The sequence below is a fragment of the Odocoileus virginianus genome, chromosome 2 (assembly GCF_023699985.2).
Source record: "Odocoileus virginianus isolate 20LAN1187 ecotype Illinois chromosome 2, Ovbor_1.2, whole genome shotgun sequence".
NCBI classification, from domain to species: Eukaryota; Metazoa; Chordata; class Mammalia; order Artiodactyla; family Cervidae; genus Odocoileus; species Odocoileus virginianus.
In genome coordinates, this window is record NC_069675.1 from 41,791,437 (window position 1) to 41,814,717 (window position 23,281).

At 37.3% G+C, this 23,281-nt stretch overlaps 1 protein-coding gene across 12 annotated transcripts in view; it reads left to right on the forward strand.

Moving 5' to 3' along the window:
- Window positions 1-23,281, forward strand: part of GCFC2 (GC-rich sequence DNA-binding factor 2) — a 93,169-nt gene that overhangs the window by 16,476 nt on the left and 53,412 nt on the right. For 11 of the 12 annotated variants that reach the window (XR_011492159.1, XR_011492158.1, XR_011492149.1 and 8 more), the window contains exons 3-4: window positions 16,793-17,014; window positions 18,153-18,250. Coding sequence is in view for 9 of the 12 variants with exons in the window: in XM_020910162.2 (XP_020765821.2) it covers window positions 16,793-17,014; window positions 18,153-18,250 (320 nt within the window). In the remaining 3 variants the exon portion in view is untranslated. The remainder of the gene's footprint in view (window positions 1-16,792; window positions 17,015-18,152; window positions 18,251-23,281) is intronic. The other variant, XM_070478751.1, reaches the window with a different exon arrangement.

Sequence of the window (23,281 nt, forward strand, 5' to 3'; positions counted from 1 at the left end):
ATTCCTGTTTTTGATAAAACTCTAGTGAAGTATGGGGCAAGTAAGTTATTACTAATGATTGTCAAGGGACCAAAATTGGCTGTCATTTCCATTACATAACATGCCCAAGGTCAGATGGGCTAATAAGAGGCAGCACTAGGATTCCAACCTAGGGAATCTGCTGCAGAGCCTATATCCTTTTTTTGTTGTTTTGTTTCAGATTTATTTACTTATTTTATTTTATAATAGCAGTTGTTTTATTATGTCCCACAATTTTGTGGGTCAGGAATTTGGGCAGAGCTTAACAGAGATTAACTGTGTTGCATGTGGCATTAGCTGAGCAGTTTGGGGCTAGGGAAGGGATCTTGCCTTATACATCTCAGGTTCAGCATAATGTTTACCTGAGCAAAGTTAATGATCTATAAATGCTGAAAAAATTAATGATAGAGAGCTGAGTTCCACTTCTCGCTCTGCTTCTAAATAACTGAGTTAGTCTAAAAGGATATTGAACTACTCTGGGCCCTGGCTGCCTCAGAGTCTGAATTCTTAACCATTGTGCTCTACTGAGTGATTCATGCCATCTTTCAGTGTCTGAAAGATGGTAAGAATTTGTCTATGAGGATGTTTCAGGTACAGGATGCAGCATTATATAAAAACCTAGGGAAGATAACCAGAATAATGTGCAGAGAGCTAAAAAGTAGTTCTTGGGCTGAAAATGCTTGGTTAAGGTTTAAGAAAGAAGAAGAAAAAGAAAGTAAGGTACAGGTTGAAGTCAGATAATCCAGGGTTTTGAGGAAACTACTGAAAACTTTATGCAAATAGATGACATGACCATTTTGTGTCTTAGAAAGATAATTCCATTCAAGGGTTGGCAAATTACCACTTGTTTGCCAAATCTGGCCCACTGTCTGCTTTTGTGAATAAAGTTTTATTAAAGCCTTGCTCATTCAATTGTGTATTGTCTGTGGCTGCTTTTGCACTACAATGGCGGAGCTGAGAAGTCATAACAGAGACTTATGGCCCAAAAAGCCAGAAATATTTCCTTGGTCCACTCTAATTCAAGATTCTTAACTTCTCTTGTGCTGTGGACTCTTCTTCAGTCTCATAAAGCCTAAGATCCCTTCTGAGCAAAACAAAATGTATAGCTTTATAAAGAAAACAAACTAATTTGAAATATAATTGTTAATATATATTTTTAAAGATTTGTAATGTAGTAGCAAGTGCTTTATTACATATGAAATAACAAGAACCAGAAGTTCTTGTAATTTTTTTTCTTAAACAATTTCATTAAGCTACAGAAGTACTTAGTGATGAAGCAAGTATTAAGAATTGAAGTCTAGTAAACAAGTAAAGTTTTTTCCAGACTCTAGATACAGTGCTGTCCAGTAAAACTTTCTGTGAAGGTCCTGTATCTTCACCATCCAGTACATTATCCACTAGCTACACGTGGCTGTAAAATTCTTGAAATGTGGCTAGTGTGACTAAGGAACTGGATTTTTAATTTGCTTAAATAGTCACATGTGGCTGGCGGTTACTGTATTTAACATGCTGCTGTAGAAAATGGCAGATGAGACAGGGTAAGGCAGTACTTGTAAAGTGTTGGTAGCACTGGGAACCTAAGGAGAGAAGGCAGAGTTTGGAAATGTATTGAATAGTTTTTGATCATAGTCCTTAAGGTGTTATTGAAAGATGAAAACTTGTCCTGCAAGGAGCATTTTATTTTTTTTTTTATTCTGGAGAGGAGAAAAGAAATGAGATAAGTTTAAGGAAGTATATAGAAGATAGAGTGCATTTATTTTCGTTGTTGTTGTTGCTGTTCAGATGATATGTCTACTGAATGATCCAGTACTGGAATGTCTGCCTTGAGATATTCATTGTTGCAGAGTGCTTACCAGTGGGGCATAGTATTAACCTCTATTTTTTTTAATTGAAGTATAGTTGACTTACAGTGTTAGTTTCAGGTGTATAGCAAACTGAGTTATATATATTTTTTTCAGATTATTTTCACATTATAGGTTATTGCAAGATATTGCATATAGTTCCCTGTGCTGTACAGTAAGTCTTTATTGCTTATCTATTTTGTATATAGTAGTTTGTGTCAGTCTCATACTCCTAATTTATTTCTCCCCAACACCCTTTCCCCTCTGGTAAACATGTTTTTTTCCTACGTCTGTGAGTCTTTTTTTTCTTCTGTTCTTGCCTCCTTTGTCAAGATTAATGGACAGTAGGTGTGTGGTTTTATTTCTGGGCTCTACTGTAGCTCTATGATATTATCTGAAGTCTGGGAGAGTTATGCTTCCAGCTTTCTTCTTTATCCTCAGGATTGCTTTGGCAGTTTTTTTGTGGTTCCTTATAAATTTTAGGATTATTTGTTCTAGTTCTATGAAAAAATGTCATCAGTAATTTGATAGAGATTGTATCAAATTTGAAGATTGCCTTGGATAATATCACCATTTTAATAATATTAATTCTTCAAACTCAAGAGCATGTGATATCTTACCCTTTCTTTGAATCATCTTCAATTTCCTTTATCAATGTTTTATAGTTCTTAGCATTTAGGTCTTTTACCTCCTTAGTTAGGTTTCTTCCTAGGATTTTTTTTAATATGATTTTAAATGAATTTGTTTACTTTCCCCCTCTGATATTTCATTGTTAGAGTAAAAAAATACAACAGATTTATGTATATTAATCTTGTAGCCTGGCTATCTTACTGAATTTATTTATTCTGATGGTTTTTATGTAGAATGTTTGGGGTTTTCCATATATCATGTATCATGTCATCTATGCAAAATGATAACTTCATCTCTTCAATTCCCATTTGGATATGTTTCATTTCTTTTTCTTGTCTGATTACTGTAACTAGGACTGTCAAAACTATGTTGAATAGAAATGGTGAGCTATTTGTCTTACTCTGCGTAACTTACTTCATTTAGTATGATAATCTCCAGGTCCATCCATGCTGGTTGCTGTAAATGGTATTATTTCTTTGTTTTAATAAATATCACAGATATCATATGATATTGCTTATATGCAGAACTAAAAAAACAATTCAAATGAACCACTTATAAAACAAACACTCTCAAACTCAGAGAATGAATTTATGGATATCAGGGAGGAAGGGTGAGGGGGGTAGATTGGAAGTTTGGGACTGATGTGTATACACTGCTATATTTAAAATAGATAATCAACAAGGACCTACTGAATAGCACAGGGAACTCTGCTCAATTATCTGTAACAACCTAAATGGGAAAAGAATTTGAAAAAGAATAGCTACATGTATATGTATAACTGAATCACATCACTGTATATCTGAAACTAACAACATTGTTAATGAACTATACTCCTATGTGAAAGTGTTAGTAGTTCTGTCATATCTGATTCTTTGCGACTCCATGGACTGTAGCCCACCAGCCTCATCTGTCCATGGGATTCTCCAGGCAAGAACACTGGAGTGCATTGCCATTCCCTTCTCCAGGGGATCTTCCCGACCCAGGGATGGAACCCACGTCTCCCACCTTGCAGGCAGATTCTACACCATCTGAGCCACTGGGGAAGCCCATACTCCTATATAAAATAATAAATAAGTATATAAGAAGCACAATCCTTAGCTTTCATTCCTTGAAGAAAAACCGAGTACACATAGCACTGTTGTGTAGAATTATTACATTCCTTTAAATATAAACAGGGTTAAATCTTGTGATTATTTTATGAGACGGTAATATGTTTTTCTCCTTTGGGGGCTTCCCAGGTGGTGCTAGTGGTAAAGAATCCACCTGCCAGTGCCAGAGATGTAAGAGACACAGGTTCGATTCCTGGGTTGAGGAGATCGCCTGGAGAAGGAAATGGCACTCCACTCTAGTTTTCTTGCTGGGAGACTCTCATAGACAGAGGAGCCTGCCAAGCTATAGTCCATAGGTCGCAAGGAGTCAGACATGACTGAGCATTTGAGCAAGAACTATAGAACATATAGTCGTAGTCACCACCTTCAGCAGTGGTTTTACGTTGCTTACTAGAGGCAAGGTGATAGAATGTAAAAGCTTGGTCTTTGGAGTCGGGCAAATACACAGAGCACTGTTGTGTAGAGTTATTACATTTCTTTAAATATGAGCAGGATTAAATCTTCTGTGATTATGAAATGATAATGTTTTTCTTCTTTGACCCAAGTTCTTCACAATGTATTAGAATAAATTCTGGATGTGTACTGACTAGGAAAAAAAAGATGGTAAGAATGGACATCCTTTTCTTATTCAGAACTTAGTGGAAAAACGTTCTTTTCATCGTTGAGTATGTTGTAGACTGTGGTTTGTCATAAGTAGATTTTATTATATTGAGATACATTCCCTCCATACACACTTTGGTGAGAGTTTTTTATCATGAAAGGATACTGAAGTTTGTCGAATGCTTTTTATGCATCTTTTGAGATAATCATGTGAGTTTTTACTTTCCTTTTGTCAGTGTTGTGTATGACACTAATTTATTTGCATATATTGAACTATCCTTGTCACTCTAGGATAAATCCAACCTGATCATGGTGTATAATCTTTTTTATGTATTGTTGGGTTTGATTTGCTAATATTTTGCTGAGGACTTTTGTATCTATATTTATCAAAGATGTTGCACTGAATTTTCTTTTTTTTGGTAGTGTCTTTGTCTGGTTTTGGTATCAGGGTGATGGTGGTCTTCATAGAATGAATTTGGGAGTGTTCCCTTCTTTTCAGTCTCTAGGGAGACTTTGAGAAGGATAAGTTTAAGTTCCTCATTATATATTCGGTAGAATTTCCTAGTAAAGCTGTCAGGTCCTGGGTTTTCGTTTATATGGAGTTTTTTTTTAATTACTGATTCTGTTTCACTTCTAGTGATTGGTCTTTTCAAAATATCTGTATCTTTTTTATTCAGTTTTGGCAGGCTGTAATGTTTTAGAAACTTGTTCATTCCTTCTTGGTTGTCGAATTTGTTGGCATATAATTGTTCCTGGTATTCTGTTATGATTTTTTGTATTTCTGTGATATCAGTGTTATTTCTTCTCTTCCGTTTCTTATTTTGTTGATTTGGTTCCTCTCTCTTCTTGGTGAACCTGGCTGGAGGTTTGTCAATTTTGTTTATCTTTTCAAAAAGCCAACTCTTGGTTTTTATTGATCTTTTTATTGTTCTTTTGATTTCTGTTTTATCTATATCCTCTCTAATCTTTATTATTTCCTTTTTTCTGCTGACTTTGTTGTTTAGTCGCTAAGTCATGTCTGACTCTTTGTGACTCTGGAGTGTAGCCCACCAGGCTCCTCTGTCCATGGGATTCTCCAGGTAAGAACACTGGAATGGGTTGCCATTTCCTTCTCCATCTGCTGACTTTGGGTTTTGTTTTTTCTTTTTCTGATTTTTTTAGGTGTTAGGTTAGGTTGTTTATTTGAGATTTTTCTTGTCTCTTGAGGGAAGACCACATCACTATGAACTTCCCCGCCCGCCCCCACCTGGAACTACTTTTGCTGTCTCCCATAAATTTCATATGGTTGTGTTTTCATTGTCATTTGTTTCAAGGTATATTTGACTTATAGTTCATTGTTGACCCATTGGATTTTTGGTAGCATGTAGTTTAGTCTCCATGTGTTTGATCTTTTCCCATTTTTCTTTCTGTGGTTGATTTCTACTTTTTTTCCCTAGAGATTTTTTTTTTATGTGAATTCTTTTCTTTTAGTCATCTGTCACCTTACTGGATTGTCCATTGATGTCGGTGGAGTATTAAAGTCTCTTATTGTTATGTATTCCTGTCAGTTGTAACTTTACATCTATTATTAGGTTGGCAGAAAAGTAATAGTGGTTTTACATTGTTGAACTTGGCCATTTGATATTGGAATACATTCTGAAATAAATGTGGTTATGTTACATATCATTTTATTGCACATTTCTTGCTTTGTGTTTTTTTTTGCTAATGATTTACTGCTTGCTGTTTGTTTTATGTTTATTTTAGACTATAGAAATTGTGCTTATAGACAAAAAACAAATTTGAGTGATTTTTTTAAACGAGTTCAAAATGGATCATAAAGCAACTTGCAAAATCAGTTAGTGCGTTTGGCTGAGGAACTGCTAACAAACATACAATGCAGTGGTGGTTCAAGAAGTTTTGCAAAGGAGACAAGAGTCTTTAAGATCAGGAGCATAGCGTCCAGCCATTAGAAGTTGACAATGACCAATTGAGAGAAATCATTGAAGCTGATCCTTTTAACAGCTACACAGGAAGTTGCAGAAGAACTCAGTGTTGATCATTCTATAGTCATTTGGCATTTGAAGCAAATTGGAAAGGTGAAAAAGCTCAATAAGCGGGTACCTCATGAGCTGACTGAAAATCAAAGAAGTCTTCATTTTGAAATGTCATTTTCTCTTATTCTGCATAACAACAGCGAACCATTTCTCAGACTGTGATGTGCAATGTAAAGTGGATTTTATACAAAAACTGGTGGTGACCAGCTCAATGGTTGGACTGAGAAGCTCCAAAGCACTTCCCAAAGTCAAACTTGCATCAGAAAAAGATCGTGGTCACTGTTTGATGGTCTGCTCATTGTTTGACCACTATGGCTTTCTGAGTCCCAGCGAAACCATTACATCTGAGAAGTGTGCTCAGCACATTGTAAGCTGTCCTGAAAACTGCAGTGCCTGCAGCTGACATTGGTCAACAGAATGGACCCAGTTCTTCTCCATGAAAACACCTGACTACAACACATAACTGACACTTCAAAAGTTGAACGAATTGGACTACAAAATTTTGCCTCATCTGCCATATTCACCCGACCTCTCACCAACTGACTACCACTTCTTCAAGCATCTCGACAACTTTTTACAGGAAAAATTCTTCCACAACCAGCAGGAGGCAGAAAATGCTTTCCAAGAGCTTATTGAATCCTGATGCATGGATTTCTATGCTACAGGAATAAATAAACTTATATCTTATTGGCAAAAATATGTTAACCGAGACAGGTTCCTATTTTGTTTAATAAAGATATGTTTGAGCCTAGTTATAATGATTTAAAATTCATGATCCACAACTGCTCAGTTAACTTTTAGTATTCGCTTTATATATTTAGGTGATTCTAGATTGGGTGTATATATGTTAATGAGTGTAAATCCTCGTCTAGTATTGATTTCTTTATTATTATACAGTGCCCTTTGTCTTTCTTTGTAGCCTTTGTTTTAAAGTCTGTTTTGTTTGATATATGTATTGCTACTACCACTTTCTCATCATTTCCATTTGCATATCTTTTTCTATCTCCTCATTTTCTATCTGTGTGTGTTTTTCACACTGAAGTGAGTCTCTGATAGATAGTGTATTGTAGGTTCTTGTTTTTTTATGCAGCATGCCACTGTTTATTTGGAGCATTTAGTCCACTGACTTTGAAAGTAAAATTACTGATAGTATGTATTTGTTGCCATATTAAACCTAGTTTTCCAGTTGTTTTTGTACTTGTTTTCTGTTTCTTCTTTTTGTTTTTTGTTTTGTGGTGTGATGGTTTTCTTTTGTATTTTGCTTGAATTCCTTTCTTTTTTGGCTTTTATGAATCTCTTCTATGTTTTTAATTTGTGATTGCTGTGGGGTTCAAATATTGATATGTTGACCCATAACTATATCAACTTGCTTTAAAGTGATAGGCATACAAGTCAAATATGTTGTAAAAAAATTTACATTTTTATAGTTCTTTCTCCCACATTTAAAATTTTGATCTCATATTTTATATCTTCATGCTTATTCTTTTGCTTTTCGTTGTAGTTATAATTATTTTTACAAGAATATTTTTTTAATCTATGAAGTACATAGATTATTTAAGTGATTTTCAATCCTCTTATATATTTGGCATCCCATTGTGATTTTTCCTTTCCTATAGATTCTTGTTTCTCTCTTATTTAGAGACCTTTCAATATTTCTTTTAGGATAGGTTTAGTAATACTGAATTCTTACAGTTTTTATTTGTCTGAGAAATTCTTTATCTCTCCTTCTAAATGGTAATCTTGCTGAGTAGAGTATTCAGGGGGTTCCCTGGTGGCTCAGGTGGTACAGAAGCCACCTGCAATGCAGGAGACCTGGGTTTGATCCTTGGTTTGGGAAGATCCCTTGGTTGAAGAAGTGGCAACCCACTCTAATATTCTTGCTTGGAGACTCCACATGGACAGAGGAGCCTGGAGGGCGATAGTCCATGGGGTCACAAAGAGTCAGACATGACTGAGCAACTAAGCACAGCATAGAGTATCCAAGGTAGCAGGGTTTTCCCTTTCAGGACTTTGAATATATCATGCCACTCCTTCTGGCATGCAGAGTTTCTACAGAGAAATCAATGGATAGCCTTATGGTGGTTCCCTTATAATTAACTGTTTTTCTCTTGCTGCCTTTAGAAATTCACTTTAACTTTTGCCATTGTAGTTATGATGTATATCTTGGTGTGAGTCTCTTTTCGTCTTCTTGGGACCCTCTGTGCTTCCTATGCCTGGTTATCTGTTCCTTCTTCAAGGTTTGGGAAGTTTTCACCCATAATTTCTTCAAATATATTTTCAGTCCCCTTTTCTCTCTCTTCTCCTTCTGGAACCCCATTATTCATAGATGAGCATGCTTTATATTATCCTGTAGGTCACATATGTTGCTTTCATATTTTTTTCATTTGTCTTTCTGTCTGCTATTCTGATTGAGTGATTTCCATTATTCTGTCTTCCAAATCACTATGTGGTCTATGTTATTTAGTCTGCTATTCATTTTAATATCAGTAATTGAGTTGTCTAATTTTGGTTGGTTCATCTTCATAGTTTCTAGTTTATTGTTACAGTGATCTGCATTTCTATGGATAATACTTCTTAATTTCTTTTAGAATTTTTTTTACCTTCTTTTTTAACTCAATGCCTGTAGACTGATGAGGTCTGTTTCATTATTTGTTCTTTCATGGGTTTCTTCTTGTACTTTTTTTTTTCCCTTCTTCTTCTTGTTCTTTTAATTAAGGGCAGTTCCTCTGCTTTTTCATTTTATCTGTCTCTGAATTTAGGAGAAACATTTATCTACTGTGGTCTTGAAGGGGTATTTTTATGTGGGACTATCCTTGTGTAGACCATGTGAGTCAGATATTTTTGGTGTGTGGGCTGCTTTTGGTGTGGGTGCCAGGCACATCTTTCCTCAACATTTGCTGGCCATTATCCCCTTGACATGCAGTGTGATTGGTGTCATAGTGTCCAGAACCTGGGCTCTGTGGTGGACAGGGCCTCCTCTTTTCTCTGAGGCTGTCACAGCTCTGTTAGGGGCAGGCTCTGCCCACAGTATTGAAGTAGAAGCCCTGAAGGTTGTGTTTGATCAGACTTGAGTGCATGCCCTGCCCCTAAAGAGGTGACTGTTGATGCAAGTGGGGCCTGTGTGGTCACAGTGAAGCTGTGTGCTGCCCATGCAGGCATCTGCTAGATACAGTTTAATTCACATCTCTTTCTCCATTGTGTTCATTCCAGACCTAGTGGTAGGCTCTGTTGTGGAGTGGGTCTAGAGGCTGGGGCACTGTGGCTGTAGGATCAAGGTGGTTGTGCTATTGGGCTGGGCTGCCTCTGTGGCAGACCTCTCCTAGGACCTGTCTACTTTAATTTGAGCTCCATGCTGAGGTGTGGAGTGGGCAGGGCTGGAACATTCCTGCTGGGAAATGAACCATTGCATGCTCCTGCCCAGAGCCTTTCCACTGAGCCTCAGCATCCAGCCACCATGCATTTCTGTGGTACCACCTGGTGTGCCACCCCCAGACTCACCCCCTTCCGTGTGAACATTGACAATGGGCTACGCGATTCAGCCAGGACCACAGCCCGGACCCTCAAGACTGTCTCTACAGAAGTAAATGGTGTTCTCTCCCAGGTTTTGCACTTAGCGTATTTGTATTTGTGGCCCTCCCTAGAGCATGCTTCTGATTGGGAACTAAGGTGAGGCTTGGGAAGAACAGTGGGGGAGCAGCCATCAGCACTAGTTCCTTTTCACCCTTACCGTTAGCAAGTCAGCATGCCTGCATGCAAATAAAGTCTAGGCTTCTCCAACCCCTCTCTCTGTCCCAACAGATTTCTCAGCTGGCAGGGGTCCCGACAAGAGTCTGCCAGTGTGGACCTTCTCTCTTACATATCTCTCCCAAGGACATGGGTCTTGTCATAATGCCCCCTTTTTTCCCTGTCTTACCCAGTTGCATGGAGATCCTTCTTGCAGCTTTGGTTGTGTAGATTTACTAGTTTCCAGTTGGTTTTCTGTGAGAATTGTTCCACTTGTAGATGTGTATTTGATGTGTTTGTGGGGAGAAATGAGCTTCTACTCTGCCATCTTGATCACCCTCCTAACCACTACTTTTCAGGTCAGATGATATATGTGAAAATTATTTATGAGTTATAAATCTGTAAGAATATGATGTTTTTATTATTATAAAGCAGTATGCTAACATTATTAATTCCTCTTATGTCTGAACAGCATCTGCTATGTGGGAACCCTTGAACTAGGTGTTAGATATAGATAGGACAGGATGGAGTAGTTTTCCTTGAGCTTTTATTTCTTTATTGTACTTGAGAGAGGCTTAGCTTTATGTAACACTAGTTTACTGACTGTTTAGTCCACTGCTTGTGATTTACTGATTAAACCCCATTAAGTCACTGATAGGTGAAAGTGAAAGTGTTAGTCACTCAAACATGTTTACCTCTTTGCAATTCCATGGACTATAACCTGCCAGGCTTCTCTGTCCATGGAGTTCTCCAGGCAAGAATACTGGAGTAGGTTGCGATTTCCTTCTCCAAGGGAATCTTCCTAACCCAGGGATCAAACCCTGGTCTCTTGCATTACATGTAGATTTTTTACCATCTGAGCCACTGGGGGAGAGACTGATAGGTGAATCACTTACAGTTCAAGTACTTTTGTTTCTGTATTCATGCACTTGAGTGTTTGAACGTAAGTGTATCATCATAACCCTGGTTCAGTTCAGTTCAGTTGCTCAGTTGTGTCCAGCTCTTTGCGACCCATTCACCACAGCACACCAGGCCTCCCTGCCCATCACCAACTCCTGGAGTTTACCCAAATTTGTGTCCTTTGAGTCGGTGATGCCATCCAACCATCTCATCCTCTGTCATCCCTTTCTCTTCCTGTCTTCAATCTTTCCCAACATCAGGGTCTTTTCAAATGAGTCAGCTCTTCGCAGCAGGTGGCCAAAATATTGGAGTTTCAGCTTCAGCATCAGTCCTTCCAATGAATATTCAGGACTGATTTCCTTTAGGATGGATTGGTTAGATCTCCTTGCAGTCCAAGGGACTCTCAAGAGTCTTCTCCGACACCACAGTTCAAAAGCATCAATTCTTCGGTGCTCAGCTTTCTTTATAATTCAACTCTCACATCCATACATGACTACTAGAAAAACCATAGCCTTGACTAGATGGACCTTTGTTGACAAAGTGATGTCTTTGCTTTTTAATACGCTGTCTAGGTTGGTCATAACTTTCCTTCCAAGGAGTAAGCATCTTTTAATTTCATGGCTGCAATCACCATCTGCAGTGATTTTGGAGCCCCCCAAAATAAAGTCAGCCACTGTTTCCACTGGTTCCCCATCTATTTGCCACGAAGTGATGGGACCAGATGCCATGATCTTAGTTTTCTGAATGTTGAGCTTTAAGCCAACTTTTTCACTCTCCTCTTTCACTTTCATCAAGAGGCTCTTTAGTTCTTCTTCACTTTCTGCTGTAAGGGTGGTGTCATCTGCATATCTGAGGTTATTGGAATTTCTCCTGGCAATCTTGATTCCAGCTTGTGCTTTTCCAGCCCAGTGTTTCTCATGATGTACTCTGCATATAAGTTAAATAAGCAGGGTGACAATATACAGCTTTGACGTACTCCTTTTCCTCTTTGGAACCAGTCTGTTGTTCTATGTCCAGTTCTAACTGTTGCTTCCTGACCTGCATACACATTTCTCAAGAGGCAGGTTAGGTGGTCTGGTATTCCCATCTCCTTCAGAATTTTCCACAATTTATTGTGATCCACACAGTCAAAGTCTTTGGCATAGTCAATAAAGCAGGAAATAGATGTTTTTCTGGAACTCTTTGCTTTTTTGATGATCCAGTGGATATTGGCAATTTGATCTCTGGTTCCTCTGCCTTTTCTAAAACCAGCTTGAACATCTGGAAGTTCATGGTTCAGTTATTGCTGAAGCCTGGTAGCACATTAAATTCCCCTGCTACTGCTGCTACTGCTAAGTCACTTCAGTCGTGTCTGACTCTGTGCAACCCCATCCCTGGGATTCTCCAGGCAAGAACACTGGAGTGGGTTGCCATTTCCTTCTCCAATGCATAAAAGTGAAAAGTGAAAGTGAAGTTGCTCAGTCATGTCCGACTCTTCGCGACCCCATGGACTGCAGCCTACCAGGTTCCTCCATCCATGGGATTTTCCAGGCAAGAGTACTGGAGTGGGGTGCCATTACCTTCTCCATTAAATTCCCCTAGGGAGCTATAAAGATTGGGAAAGTTTGAAGGCAGAAGGAGAAGGGATAACAGAGGATGAGATGTTTGGATGGCATCACCGACTTGATGAACATGAGTTTGAGCAAGCTCCAGAAGTTGGTGATGGACAGGGAAGCCTGGTGTGCTGCAGTCCATGTTGCAAAGAGTCTAATTGCAAAGAGTCAGACACAACTGACTGACTGAACACAATTGACACAACTGAGCGACTGAACTGAGGGAGCTATAAAACATACCGCTGTTCACCTTTGCCTCAAATCAACTGAATTTAGATCCCATGTTTTGGATAGGAGCCTAGTTATCAGATTATCAACCTTCCCATGTAGTTCTAATGTGTAGCCAGGGTCGGGAAATACTAACATTATCCTGAGTGTTTTTAGTTGAAAAGACACCTGTGTCATTTTCCTGATACTATTTTACAGAAAATTCTAGTCAAGTTAATCACTTGATTTGCTTCTCCTTGTTTTTAATGAGCATGTTGGTTTCTAGTGTTCACCACTTACTGCTTCATAATTAAACAATCACTTCATGATTTTCTTAGTTGTGGTGTCAAGTATATTCTGTAATTTCTAAGAACTGTTTCTCCTTATCTGTTTAAAAAATTAGAATGTTTTTCGTCATGACCAAGTGGGTTTTATTCCAGGGATGCAAGGATTCTTCAATATTCACAAATCAATCAATGTGTTACACCATATTAACAAATTGAAAGATAAAAACCATATGATTATGTCAGTAGATGGAGAAAAAGCCTTTGACAAAATGCAGTTTCCATTTATGATGAAAACTCTCCAGAAGGAAGGTATAGAAGATACATACCTCAATGTAATAAAAGCCATATACAACAAACCCACAGCAAACATTATCCTTAATGGCAAAACATTGAAAGTATTTCCTCTAAAATCAGGAAGAAGACAATGGTGCCCACTCTCACCACTACTATTTGACATAGTTTTGGAAGGCCTAGTAACAGCATTCAGAGAAGAAAAAGAAATAAAAGGAATCCAGATTGGAAAAGAAGTGAAACTCTCACTGTTTGCAGATGACATGATCCTCTACATAGAAAATCCTAAAGATGCCACCAGAAAATTACTAGAACTAATCAATGAATATAGTAAAGTTGCAGGATATAAAATTAATATGCAGAAATCCCTTGCATTCTGATACACCAACAATGAAATATCAGGAAGAGAAATTGAAGAAACAATCCCATTCACCATTTCATTGAAAAGACTAAAATACTTAGGAATAAATTTACCTACAGAAACAAAAGACCTATATATAGAAAACTATAAAACATTGATGAAAGAAATCAAAGATTATACAAACAGATGGAAAAACACCATGTTCATGGATTGAAGGAATCAATATAGTGAAAATGAGTATACTACCCAAAGCAATCTATAGATTCAATGCAATCCCCATCAAACTAGCAATGGTATTTTTCACAGAACTAGAACAAATAATTTCACAATTTGTATGAAAACACAAAAAGCCTTGAATAGCCAAAGCAATCTTGAGAAAGAGGAATGGAATTGTAGCAATCACCCTCCCTGACTTCAGACTACCACAAAGCTACAGTCATCAAGAGAGTATGGTATTGGCACAAAGACAAAATATAGATCAGTGGAACACAATAGAAAGCCCAGAGATAAATCCACGCACTTATGGACACCTTATCTTTGATGAAGGAGGCAAATATATACAATCGAGAAAAGACAAGCTCTTTATTAACAAGTGGTGCTGGGAAAACTGGCCAACCACCTGTAAAAAATGAAACTAGAACACTTTCTAATACCATACACAAAAATAAACTTAAAATGGATTAAAGATCTAAATGTAAGACCAGAAACTATAAAACTCTTAGAGGAAAACATAGGCAGAACACTCTCTGACATAAATCACAGCAAGATCCTCTATGACCCACCTCCCAGAGTAATGGAAATAAAAACAAAAATAAATGGGACCTAATTAAACTTAAAAGCTTTTGCACAATGAAAAACTATAAGCAAGGTGAAAAGACAGCCTTCAGAATGGGAGAAAATAATAGCAAATGAAACAACTGACAAAGAATTAATCTCCAAAATACACAAGCAGCTCATGCAGCTCAATACAAGAAAAACGAGCAACCCAATCAAAAAAGTGAGCAAAAGAACTAAACAGACATTTCTCCAAAGATGATATCAGTTCAGTTCAGTTGCTCAGTCATGTCCAACTCTTTGCGACCCCATGGACCGCAGCACACCAAGCTTCCCTGTCCATCACCAACTCCTGGAACTTACTCAGACTCATGTCCATCGAGTTGGTGATGCCATCCAACCACCTCATCTTCTGTCATCCCCTTCTCCTGCTGCCTTCAATCTTTCCTAGCCCCAAGGTCTTTTTCAATGAGTCAGTTCTTTGCATCAGGTGGCCAAAGTATTGGAGCTTCAGCATCAGTCCTTCCAATGTATATTCAGCACTGATTTCCTTTAGGATTGACTTATTTGATCTCCTTGTAGTTCAAGGACTCTACAGATGGCTGGTGAACATATGAAAAGATGTTCAACATCACTCATTGTTGGAGAAATGCAAATCAAAACCATAATGAGGTGTCATCTCACGCCAGTCAGAATGGCTGTCATCAAAAAGTCTACAAACAGTAAATGCTGGAGAGGGTGTGTAGAAAAAAGAATTCTCTTACACTGTTGGTGGGAATGCAAACTCATACAGCCACTATGGAAAACAGTGTGAAGATTCCTTAAAAACCTGGGAATAGAACTCCCATACAACCCAGCAGCCCCATTGCTGGGCATAGACACTGAGGAAACCAGAATTGAAAGAGACCCATTGTACCCCAGTGTTCATTGCCGCACTGTTTACAATAACTGGGACATGGAAGCAACCTAGATGTCCATTGGCAGATGAATGGATAAGGATGTTGTGGTACATATACACAATGAAATATTTCTCAGCTATAAAAATGAACACATTTGAGTCAGTTCTAATGAGGTGGATGAAACCAGAGCCTGTTATACAAAATGAAGTAATTCAGAAGGAGAAACACAAATCCTGTATATTAATACATATATATGGGATTTGGAGTGACAGTATTAACAATCCTACATTCAAGGCAGCAAAAAAGACACAGATGTAAAGAACAGACTTTTCGACTATGTGGGAGAAGGCGAGGGTGGGATGATTTGAGAGAATGGTATGGAAACATGTATATTATCCCATGTGAAATAAATGCCCAGTGCAAGTTCAGTGCATGAAACAGAGCACCCAAAGCCAACACTCTGGGACGACCCAGAGCGATAGGGTAGGGAGAGATGTGGGAGGGGGGTTCTGGATGGGGGGCACATGTGTACCCATGGCTGATTCATGTTGATATATGGCAGAAACCACCACAATATTGTAAAGTAATTATCCTACAATTAAAATAATTTATTAAAAAATAGAGTACTTCTATATCTCCAGTTATGACATCCTTTTATTTCTCAAAGAATTTGGACTAATTTATGAGAGAAGTTAGAAAATTTTACTCAGTGACTTGATATTCCTGTTAGTATTTTTGAAGTGCTTGAAATGATTATTTCCCTTTAGTTTTTGTTTACCTAAGAAACCATTTGTTCCTGAGTGTAAAGATAAATTTCAACTTAGATCATACATGAAGAAACTTATTTCGAATTGAAAGAGTAGATATCAATAACGTTTGTACTGAATAAAATAAAAAATAAGGCTCTATGAAAAGATGTTGTCCTTTGAATATTTTAATCTTGGTAAATAACCTGATTATTTCTTTTATACTTTTTAACTTATATTTGTTTATGTGAGAATTACTGCAGGCCCTTGAGCCTGATCTGAATGTGTGCTGGCTTTTAGTCTGTTTCTCATTCCCTGTGTGCCTGGATGCCCAGTGTCTAGGAGCAGGTCACAGTAGGCTGTCCCTCGTACTTTATGTCAGACTGCTCTCCCACCCGTCATTCTGTTCTCCATGCTCCACGAGTAACTCCATGCTCAGTCCTCTCCACATCCATACCCGGGTAATCTCAGAGCTTCTGGAAAGGAGAAGTAGCTAGCCCTCAACAAAAAGTCAGCAACAACATTTGATGAATAAGAAAGATAAAAGATTAATTGGAGTTGTGTCAGTTTATTTTCTGATGCTTCTAGATTTGCTTCATTTCTTTATGTTATATTTAACCTCTATCAAAATATCTTCCATTATTGATGCAGATTTTGAATCATTTAGTTATATCAAAATAATGAAAAAATTGGAAAAATGGTGCTTTTTTACTTTAATTATGAGGAATATTTCTTTCTTTTGGTATTTTGTTTTCAATGTCCTCCTCTTTGTTTCTTTCAGTAGATATCCCTGATGCAGCTTTTATTCAAGCAACCTACGGAAAATGCAAATTGGCCAGGGCCCAAGAGGACTATATTTCTTTGGATGTAAAACATGCCTTCACCAAATCTGGTATGAAGAATAACAGTGAAGATTCTGAAAGTGAGCCTGATGAGTTTAAAGATATAACGCCATTTACCCCGAAGCCTCAAACACTTAGACAAAGAATGGCTGAAGAGACAAGTACGTATTTAATTTATTTGTAGTATATGAATATTAAGGCATTTTTCATTAGAATGTATTACGGTAAGTATATCCATAAAAACATAATGTAGTATCTGCTATTCTAAAATGTTTTAAGTTTTGTTTTTTTCTTATACCAATATCACTGACATCATGACTTCTAAAATATTTTACATGTCTGTATCAAAATGTTATCAAGGGTGCAATAATGTTTACTGTTATCTGATCTCCACTTGATCATTCTTGATGGGTTAAAAAAATTTGTAGAGTTTTTGATAAAATATTTTTGATATTGAAGACTTCCATTGTCACCTTTATAAGATTTTTTAACATGGAAGCATATATAGGGATTTCAGGTGTCATATATTAAAATCTTCCCTGCTCTAGTAAAAAGTTTTCCTCAACCAATAATCATTATGTCTCAAAGAATATTTTCACATTTCTCATTTATTAAAAGGAAAATTTTACCAGATTTTTGTCACTTCAGATAATACCATTTCTGAATAGTATTTTGGTTCCTGTTAACCCAGAAATTATTTTTGATACATGTATAGATTCTCAGGCATAATTGAGAATCTCTGATGAAACCAAGTGTTTCATTTTTTCCCAGGCTTTTTCATAGTGAGACTGCCATGTTTTCAGTGAGACAGTGTGGTGATAAGTACAGATTTTGAAGTCAAATTGTTCAAATCAAGGCCTGGTTTCAACACAGTGCTTTGATACAGGGTTATGTTATATAACCTTGCTATCTAAATTTCTTTGTTTGTAAAGAGAGGATACTAATAGTGTCTTCCTCCCAGAATTAGGTATTGGGAAGAAAAGGTTAACACATAAAAAGTGCTGCTAAGCTATTTATAAGCTCCTGAATTGCTGATTGCTGCTGCTATTAAAATGGCTCAAACAGTAAGGAATCCGCCTGCAATGCAGTGGACTTGGGTTTGATCCCTGGGTTGGGAGATCCCCTGGAGAAAGGAACCCACTCCAGTGTTCTGGCTTGGAGAATTCCATGGACAAAGGAGCCTGGCAGGTTACAGTCCATGGGGTCACAAAGAGTCAGACACGACTGTGCAACTTTTCACTTCACTTTAATTAGAATGGAAAAATATGGAATATTTACACATCAACTTTTTTTTCCTAGAAACTAGAAATGAAGAAACAAGTGATGATAGTCAAGATGAAAAAAATCAAGATATTTGGGAGCAGCAGCAGATGAGGAAAGCTGTTAAAATCACAAAGGTAGTAATTTTTTATACCATATGTATTAGTTTCATTCCATATGTATTTTTGGTAACAAATTACCACAAACTTGATGGCTTAAAACAACAGACATTTATTCTCTCACAGTTGTTGAGGCTAGAAGTCTCAATTCAAGGTATTGGTAGGAATGTGCTTTTGAAGCCCCTGGGGAAGAATCTTTTTTCCCCCCTTTTCTTTTTATTCTTTTTTAAATTGAAGTAGAATTGACATACAGTATTTTGTTAGTTTCAAATGTAGAAAACAGTGATTGACTTTTAATTACATGATGAAATAAATCACTATAAGTCTAGTAGCCATCTTTCACCATGCAAAATTATTACAGCATAATTGAATATGTTCCTTAAGCTGTATATTACATCAGGGATCCCCAGCCTCTAGGCTATGAACTAATACTTTCTATCAGATCAGTGGCAGCATTAAATTAGGAATAAAGTGCACAATAAATGTAATATGCTTGAATCATCCTGAAACTATCCCCCATACTCCTGATCTGTGGAAAAATTGTTTTCCACACAATCCATCCATGGTGTCAAAAAGATTGGGGACCACTGTATTACATCCCTGTGACTTGTTTACTTTATAACTGGAAGTTTGAACCTCTTAATTCGCTTCACTTATTTCTCCCTCCCCTTGGGCAACCACCAGTGTGTTCTTTGTATCTATAAGTTGTCTGTTTTGTTTTGTTTTGTTTATTACATTCCACATATAAGTGAGATCAAAGAGATTGTCTTTGTCTTGTTACACTTAGCATAATACCCTGTATGTCCATCCATGTTGTGACAAATGGCATGATGTCATTCTTTTCTATGGCTGAATAATATTCCATTGTGTGTATACACACACACACACATACACACACACACACACACACACGAGACTTATCCAATGGCTCATTGGGTAAAGAATCTACCTGCAGTGCAGGAAACACAGTAGATGTGGGTTTGATCCGTGGGTCAGGAAGATCCCCTGGAGAAGGAAATGGCAACCCACTCCAGTATTTCTTGCATGAAAAGAAATCCCTTGGACAGAATAGCCTGGTGGGCTACAGTCCAGAGGGTCGCAAAAAGTCAGACACAACTGAACTATGAAGTACGCTCATGCACACACACACGCACGTACACACAGACCACATATTCTTTATCTGTTTGCATATCAGTGGACACTTACATTGCTTCCTTGGCAACTGTGAAGAATGCTGCAGTGAGCATAGGGTTGCACAGAACTTTTCACATTAATGTTTTTATTTTCTTCAGGTAATTACCTAGAATGAAATTGCTGGATGATATGGTAGTTCTTTTTTTTTTCACATGTTGAGGAATCTCCATGCTGTTTTCCCTGGTTGCTGTACCAATGTACATTCCCATAAACAGTGCACAAGGGATCCCTTTTTTCCACACCCTTGCCACAACTTATTTGTTATCTATGTGGCTATGTCAGGTCTTAGTTGTGGCATGCCCAGACTTTTCCCTAGTCATGGTGTGCAGGCTCCAGAGCACACAGGGTCATTAGTGGTAGCACACAGGCCTAGTTTCCCTGCAGTGTGTGGGATCTTAGTTCCCCAGCCAGGGATCATACCCACTTCCCTTGTATTGGAAGGCAGACTCTTAACCATTGGACCACCAGGGAAGTCCCGTTTGTTGTCTTTTTAATAATAACTGTTTTAATAGGTGTGAGGTGTCTTATTGTGGTATTGATTCTCATTTCCCTGATGAGTAGTGATGTTCAGCATCTTTTCATGTGTCTGTTGGCCATTTTAACTCTTCATTGAAGAAATATCTTTTCCAATCCTCTGTAGATTTTTTGATCAGTTTTTTTAATATTGAGGTGTATGAGTTCTTAATATAATTTGGATATTAACTATTTATGAAATATATCATTTGCAGATATCTCCTCCCATTCAATAGGGTGCCTTTTTGTTTTATTCATGATTTCCTTTACTGTGCAAAATGTTTCTAGTTTGTAGTTCCATTTGTTTATCTTTGCTTTTATTGCCCTTGCCTGAGAAGGCATAGCCAAAAAAATATTGCTGAGATTGATGTCAAAGACATATCATTTATGTTTTCTTCTAGGAGTTTTATGGTTTCAGAAATGATTTTTGTAAATAGTGTAAGAAGGTGGTCCAGTTTCATTCTTTTGCAAAAATGTAGCTGTCCAGTTTTCCTAGCACCATTTTGTTGAAGAGGCTATCTTTTTTCCTGGAGAAGGAAATGGCCACCCACTCCAGTATTCTTGCCTGGGAGATCCCATGGAGAGATGAGCCTGGTGGGCTACACTTTATGGAGTCACAAGAATTGGAAACAACTTAGCGACTAAACCACCACCACTGTCTTTGCCTCACTGTATGTTTTTGCCTTCTTTGTTATAGATTAACTGACCATATAAACATGCGTTTACTTCTGGGTTGTCTGTTCTGTTCCATTGATTTATGTGTCTCTTTTTGTTCCAGTAATATGTTGTTTTGATTACTGTAGTTTGAAATCTGGGAGCTTGATATCTCTAGTTTTGCTCTTCCTTAAGATCTCTTTGGCTATTTCAAGGTCTTTTGTGGTTTCACATAAATGTCAGGATTATTTGTTCTTATTCCATGAAAAATTTCATTGGTATTTTGGTGTACGTGCTCAGTTGCTTTAGTCATGTCTAATTCTTTGCAACCCTATGGACTGTGGCCCACCAGGCTCCTCTGTCCATGGGAGTCTCCAGAATAGAATACTGGAGTGGGTTGCCATGCCCTCCTCCAGGGATCAAACCCATGTCCTGTGTCTCCTGCATTGAAGGTGGATTCCTTACCCACTGGGAAGCCCAACATTTTGGTAGGGATTGCCTTGAATCTCTCAGTGGAGAATTCGTTCTTGCTTTGTCTAAATTCTGGTAGCTCCAGGTATTCCTTGCTTTGTGACCACATAATTTCTATCTCCAGCTCCTTCTTTACACGGCTTTCTCTGTGCCTCTGCTTAATGTGTCTCTTATAAGGATACATGTCATCAGATTTAGGGCCTGCTTGGATAATCCAGGATGATCTCATCTTGATATTCTTCACTTAATTACAGCCCCAAAGACTATTTCTAAACAGGGTTATATTCAGAGGTTCCACAGGTTAGGACATAGACCTAACTTTGAGAGACCATCATTCAGCCCACTATACCATGTACATCATGTTCTTTTCCCACTAGGTTATAAATGCTTTCCATATATTGTAAGCCCCTTGAGGCAACTGTATCTTTTTTACTTTTAATTTTACAGTTAAAAGTATGGTAGATGCCTAAATGTGACATTCAAACAAATAAATAGGGTTAAAACAAAACTAACAACAGAAAGCGTTACACTTGGGGTCAAATGTCCTGGATTTGGGTTCTGATTTTACCACTAAAATACACTCTCCATGAAGTCAAGAATTATTAACAATTTTTTTCAGTGTTATATCCCATAGTGCCTAATATGGTGAGAGCTCAATAAATACTTGTATACTCTGAGAAAATAATTTCATTTTTCTAAATCTATTTTCTCAACAATAAAATGGAAATTATAGTTTGAATGATAGTGTTACCTACCTGAGCAGGTGGCTATGAGGCTCAAATTATAATTATTTTAATTTTAAAATTTTAAAATTATTAACTTTATTTTTATCTTTTTAGTAGGAGTGCTTTGAAATTTGTTTTGCTCTTTTAAGCAAGAAAATTTTTTACAATCTTCATGTTATTAAAACTAAAAAGCTAAGTAAAAGTAAGCCTTCAGTTGTAATTTAGAAGTCTGTGAGCCATTCTATTTTCCAGTTATTTGCAATCTGAATTTTTTTTTTCACAACTATTAATAAGAACAGAAATTTTTGCTTGTTTTTTTTTCCTTCCTTTTTTTTTTTTTTCTTTCTTTTGATCAGAGATGTTTTTGGTTGTTTTTCTTTGTAATGTGAAATATACTGTGTTACAACATGTATTACCTAGGAATGCATTCCTTTGTAAGTAACAGAAAACACAAATAATGGTGGCTTAAACTAAATTCAAAGCTTTACCTACAAACCCACCAGCAGACTTCTATTTGCTATCCTTTCACTCAACTGGAGTTAGATGGCAACTTCTATCATGAAAAAAACAAATATTTGGTTTGTTGCTGTTCTTAATTTACTTTATTGAAGTATAGCTTATTTATAATATTGTAATTTCTACTGTACAGCACAGTGACTCCGTTTTATATTTACATATATACATTCTTTTTTCATATTCTTTTCCATTTTCTTTTATCACAGGATATTGAATATAGTTCCCTGGGCTATAGATTAGGACCTTCTTGATTATCTATTCTATACATAAGTTTCATCTGCATCCGATACTTCAAAGGTCCCAATCTGTCCCTTCCCCACCTCCCCTGCCTTGGCAAGCACAAGTATGTTCTTTGTGAGTCTGTTTCTGTTTCATCGGTAAAAGTCCATTTGTGTCATATTTTAGACCCAACGTTTAAGTGATATCATATGGTATTTGTCTTTCTCTTTCTGACTTCCTTCACTTTGTATGATGATCTTTAGGTCCATTCATGTTGCTGCAGATGGCATTATTTCATTCTTTTTTATGGCTGAGTAGCAGTCTATTGTATTAATACATATGTGCCACTTCCTCTTTATCCATTCATCTGTCAATGGACATTAGGTTGTTTCCATGTCTTGGCTATTGTAAATAGTGTTGTGGTCAACTTTGGGGTGCATGTATCTTTTTGAATTATATTTATCTTTGGATACATGCCCAGGAGTAGGATTGCAAGATCATATAGCAGCTTTATTTTTTGTTTTTTTGAGGAACCTCCATATACTATTGACCACAGTAGCTGCACCAATTTACATTCCCAACAATGTAGGAGGATTCCTTTTTCTCCACACCCCCTCCAGCATTTGTTATGTATATGCTTTTTAATGATGGCTGTTCTGATTGGTAGTCATGTACATGTAGTCATGTACAGATTTGAGAGTTGGACTATAAAGAAGGCTGAGCACCAAAGAATTGATGTTTTTAAATTCTGGTGCTA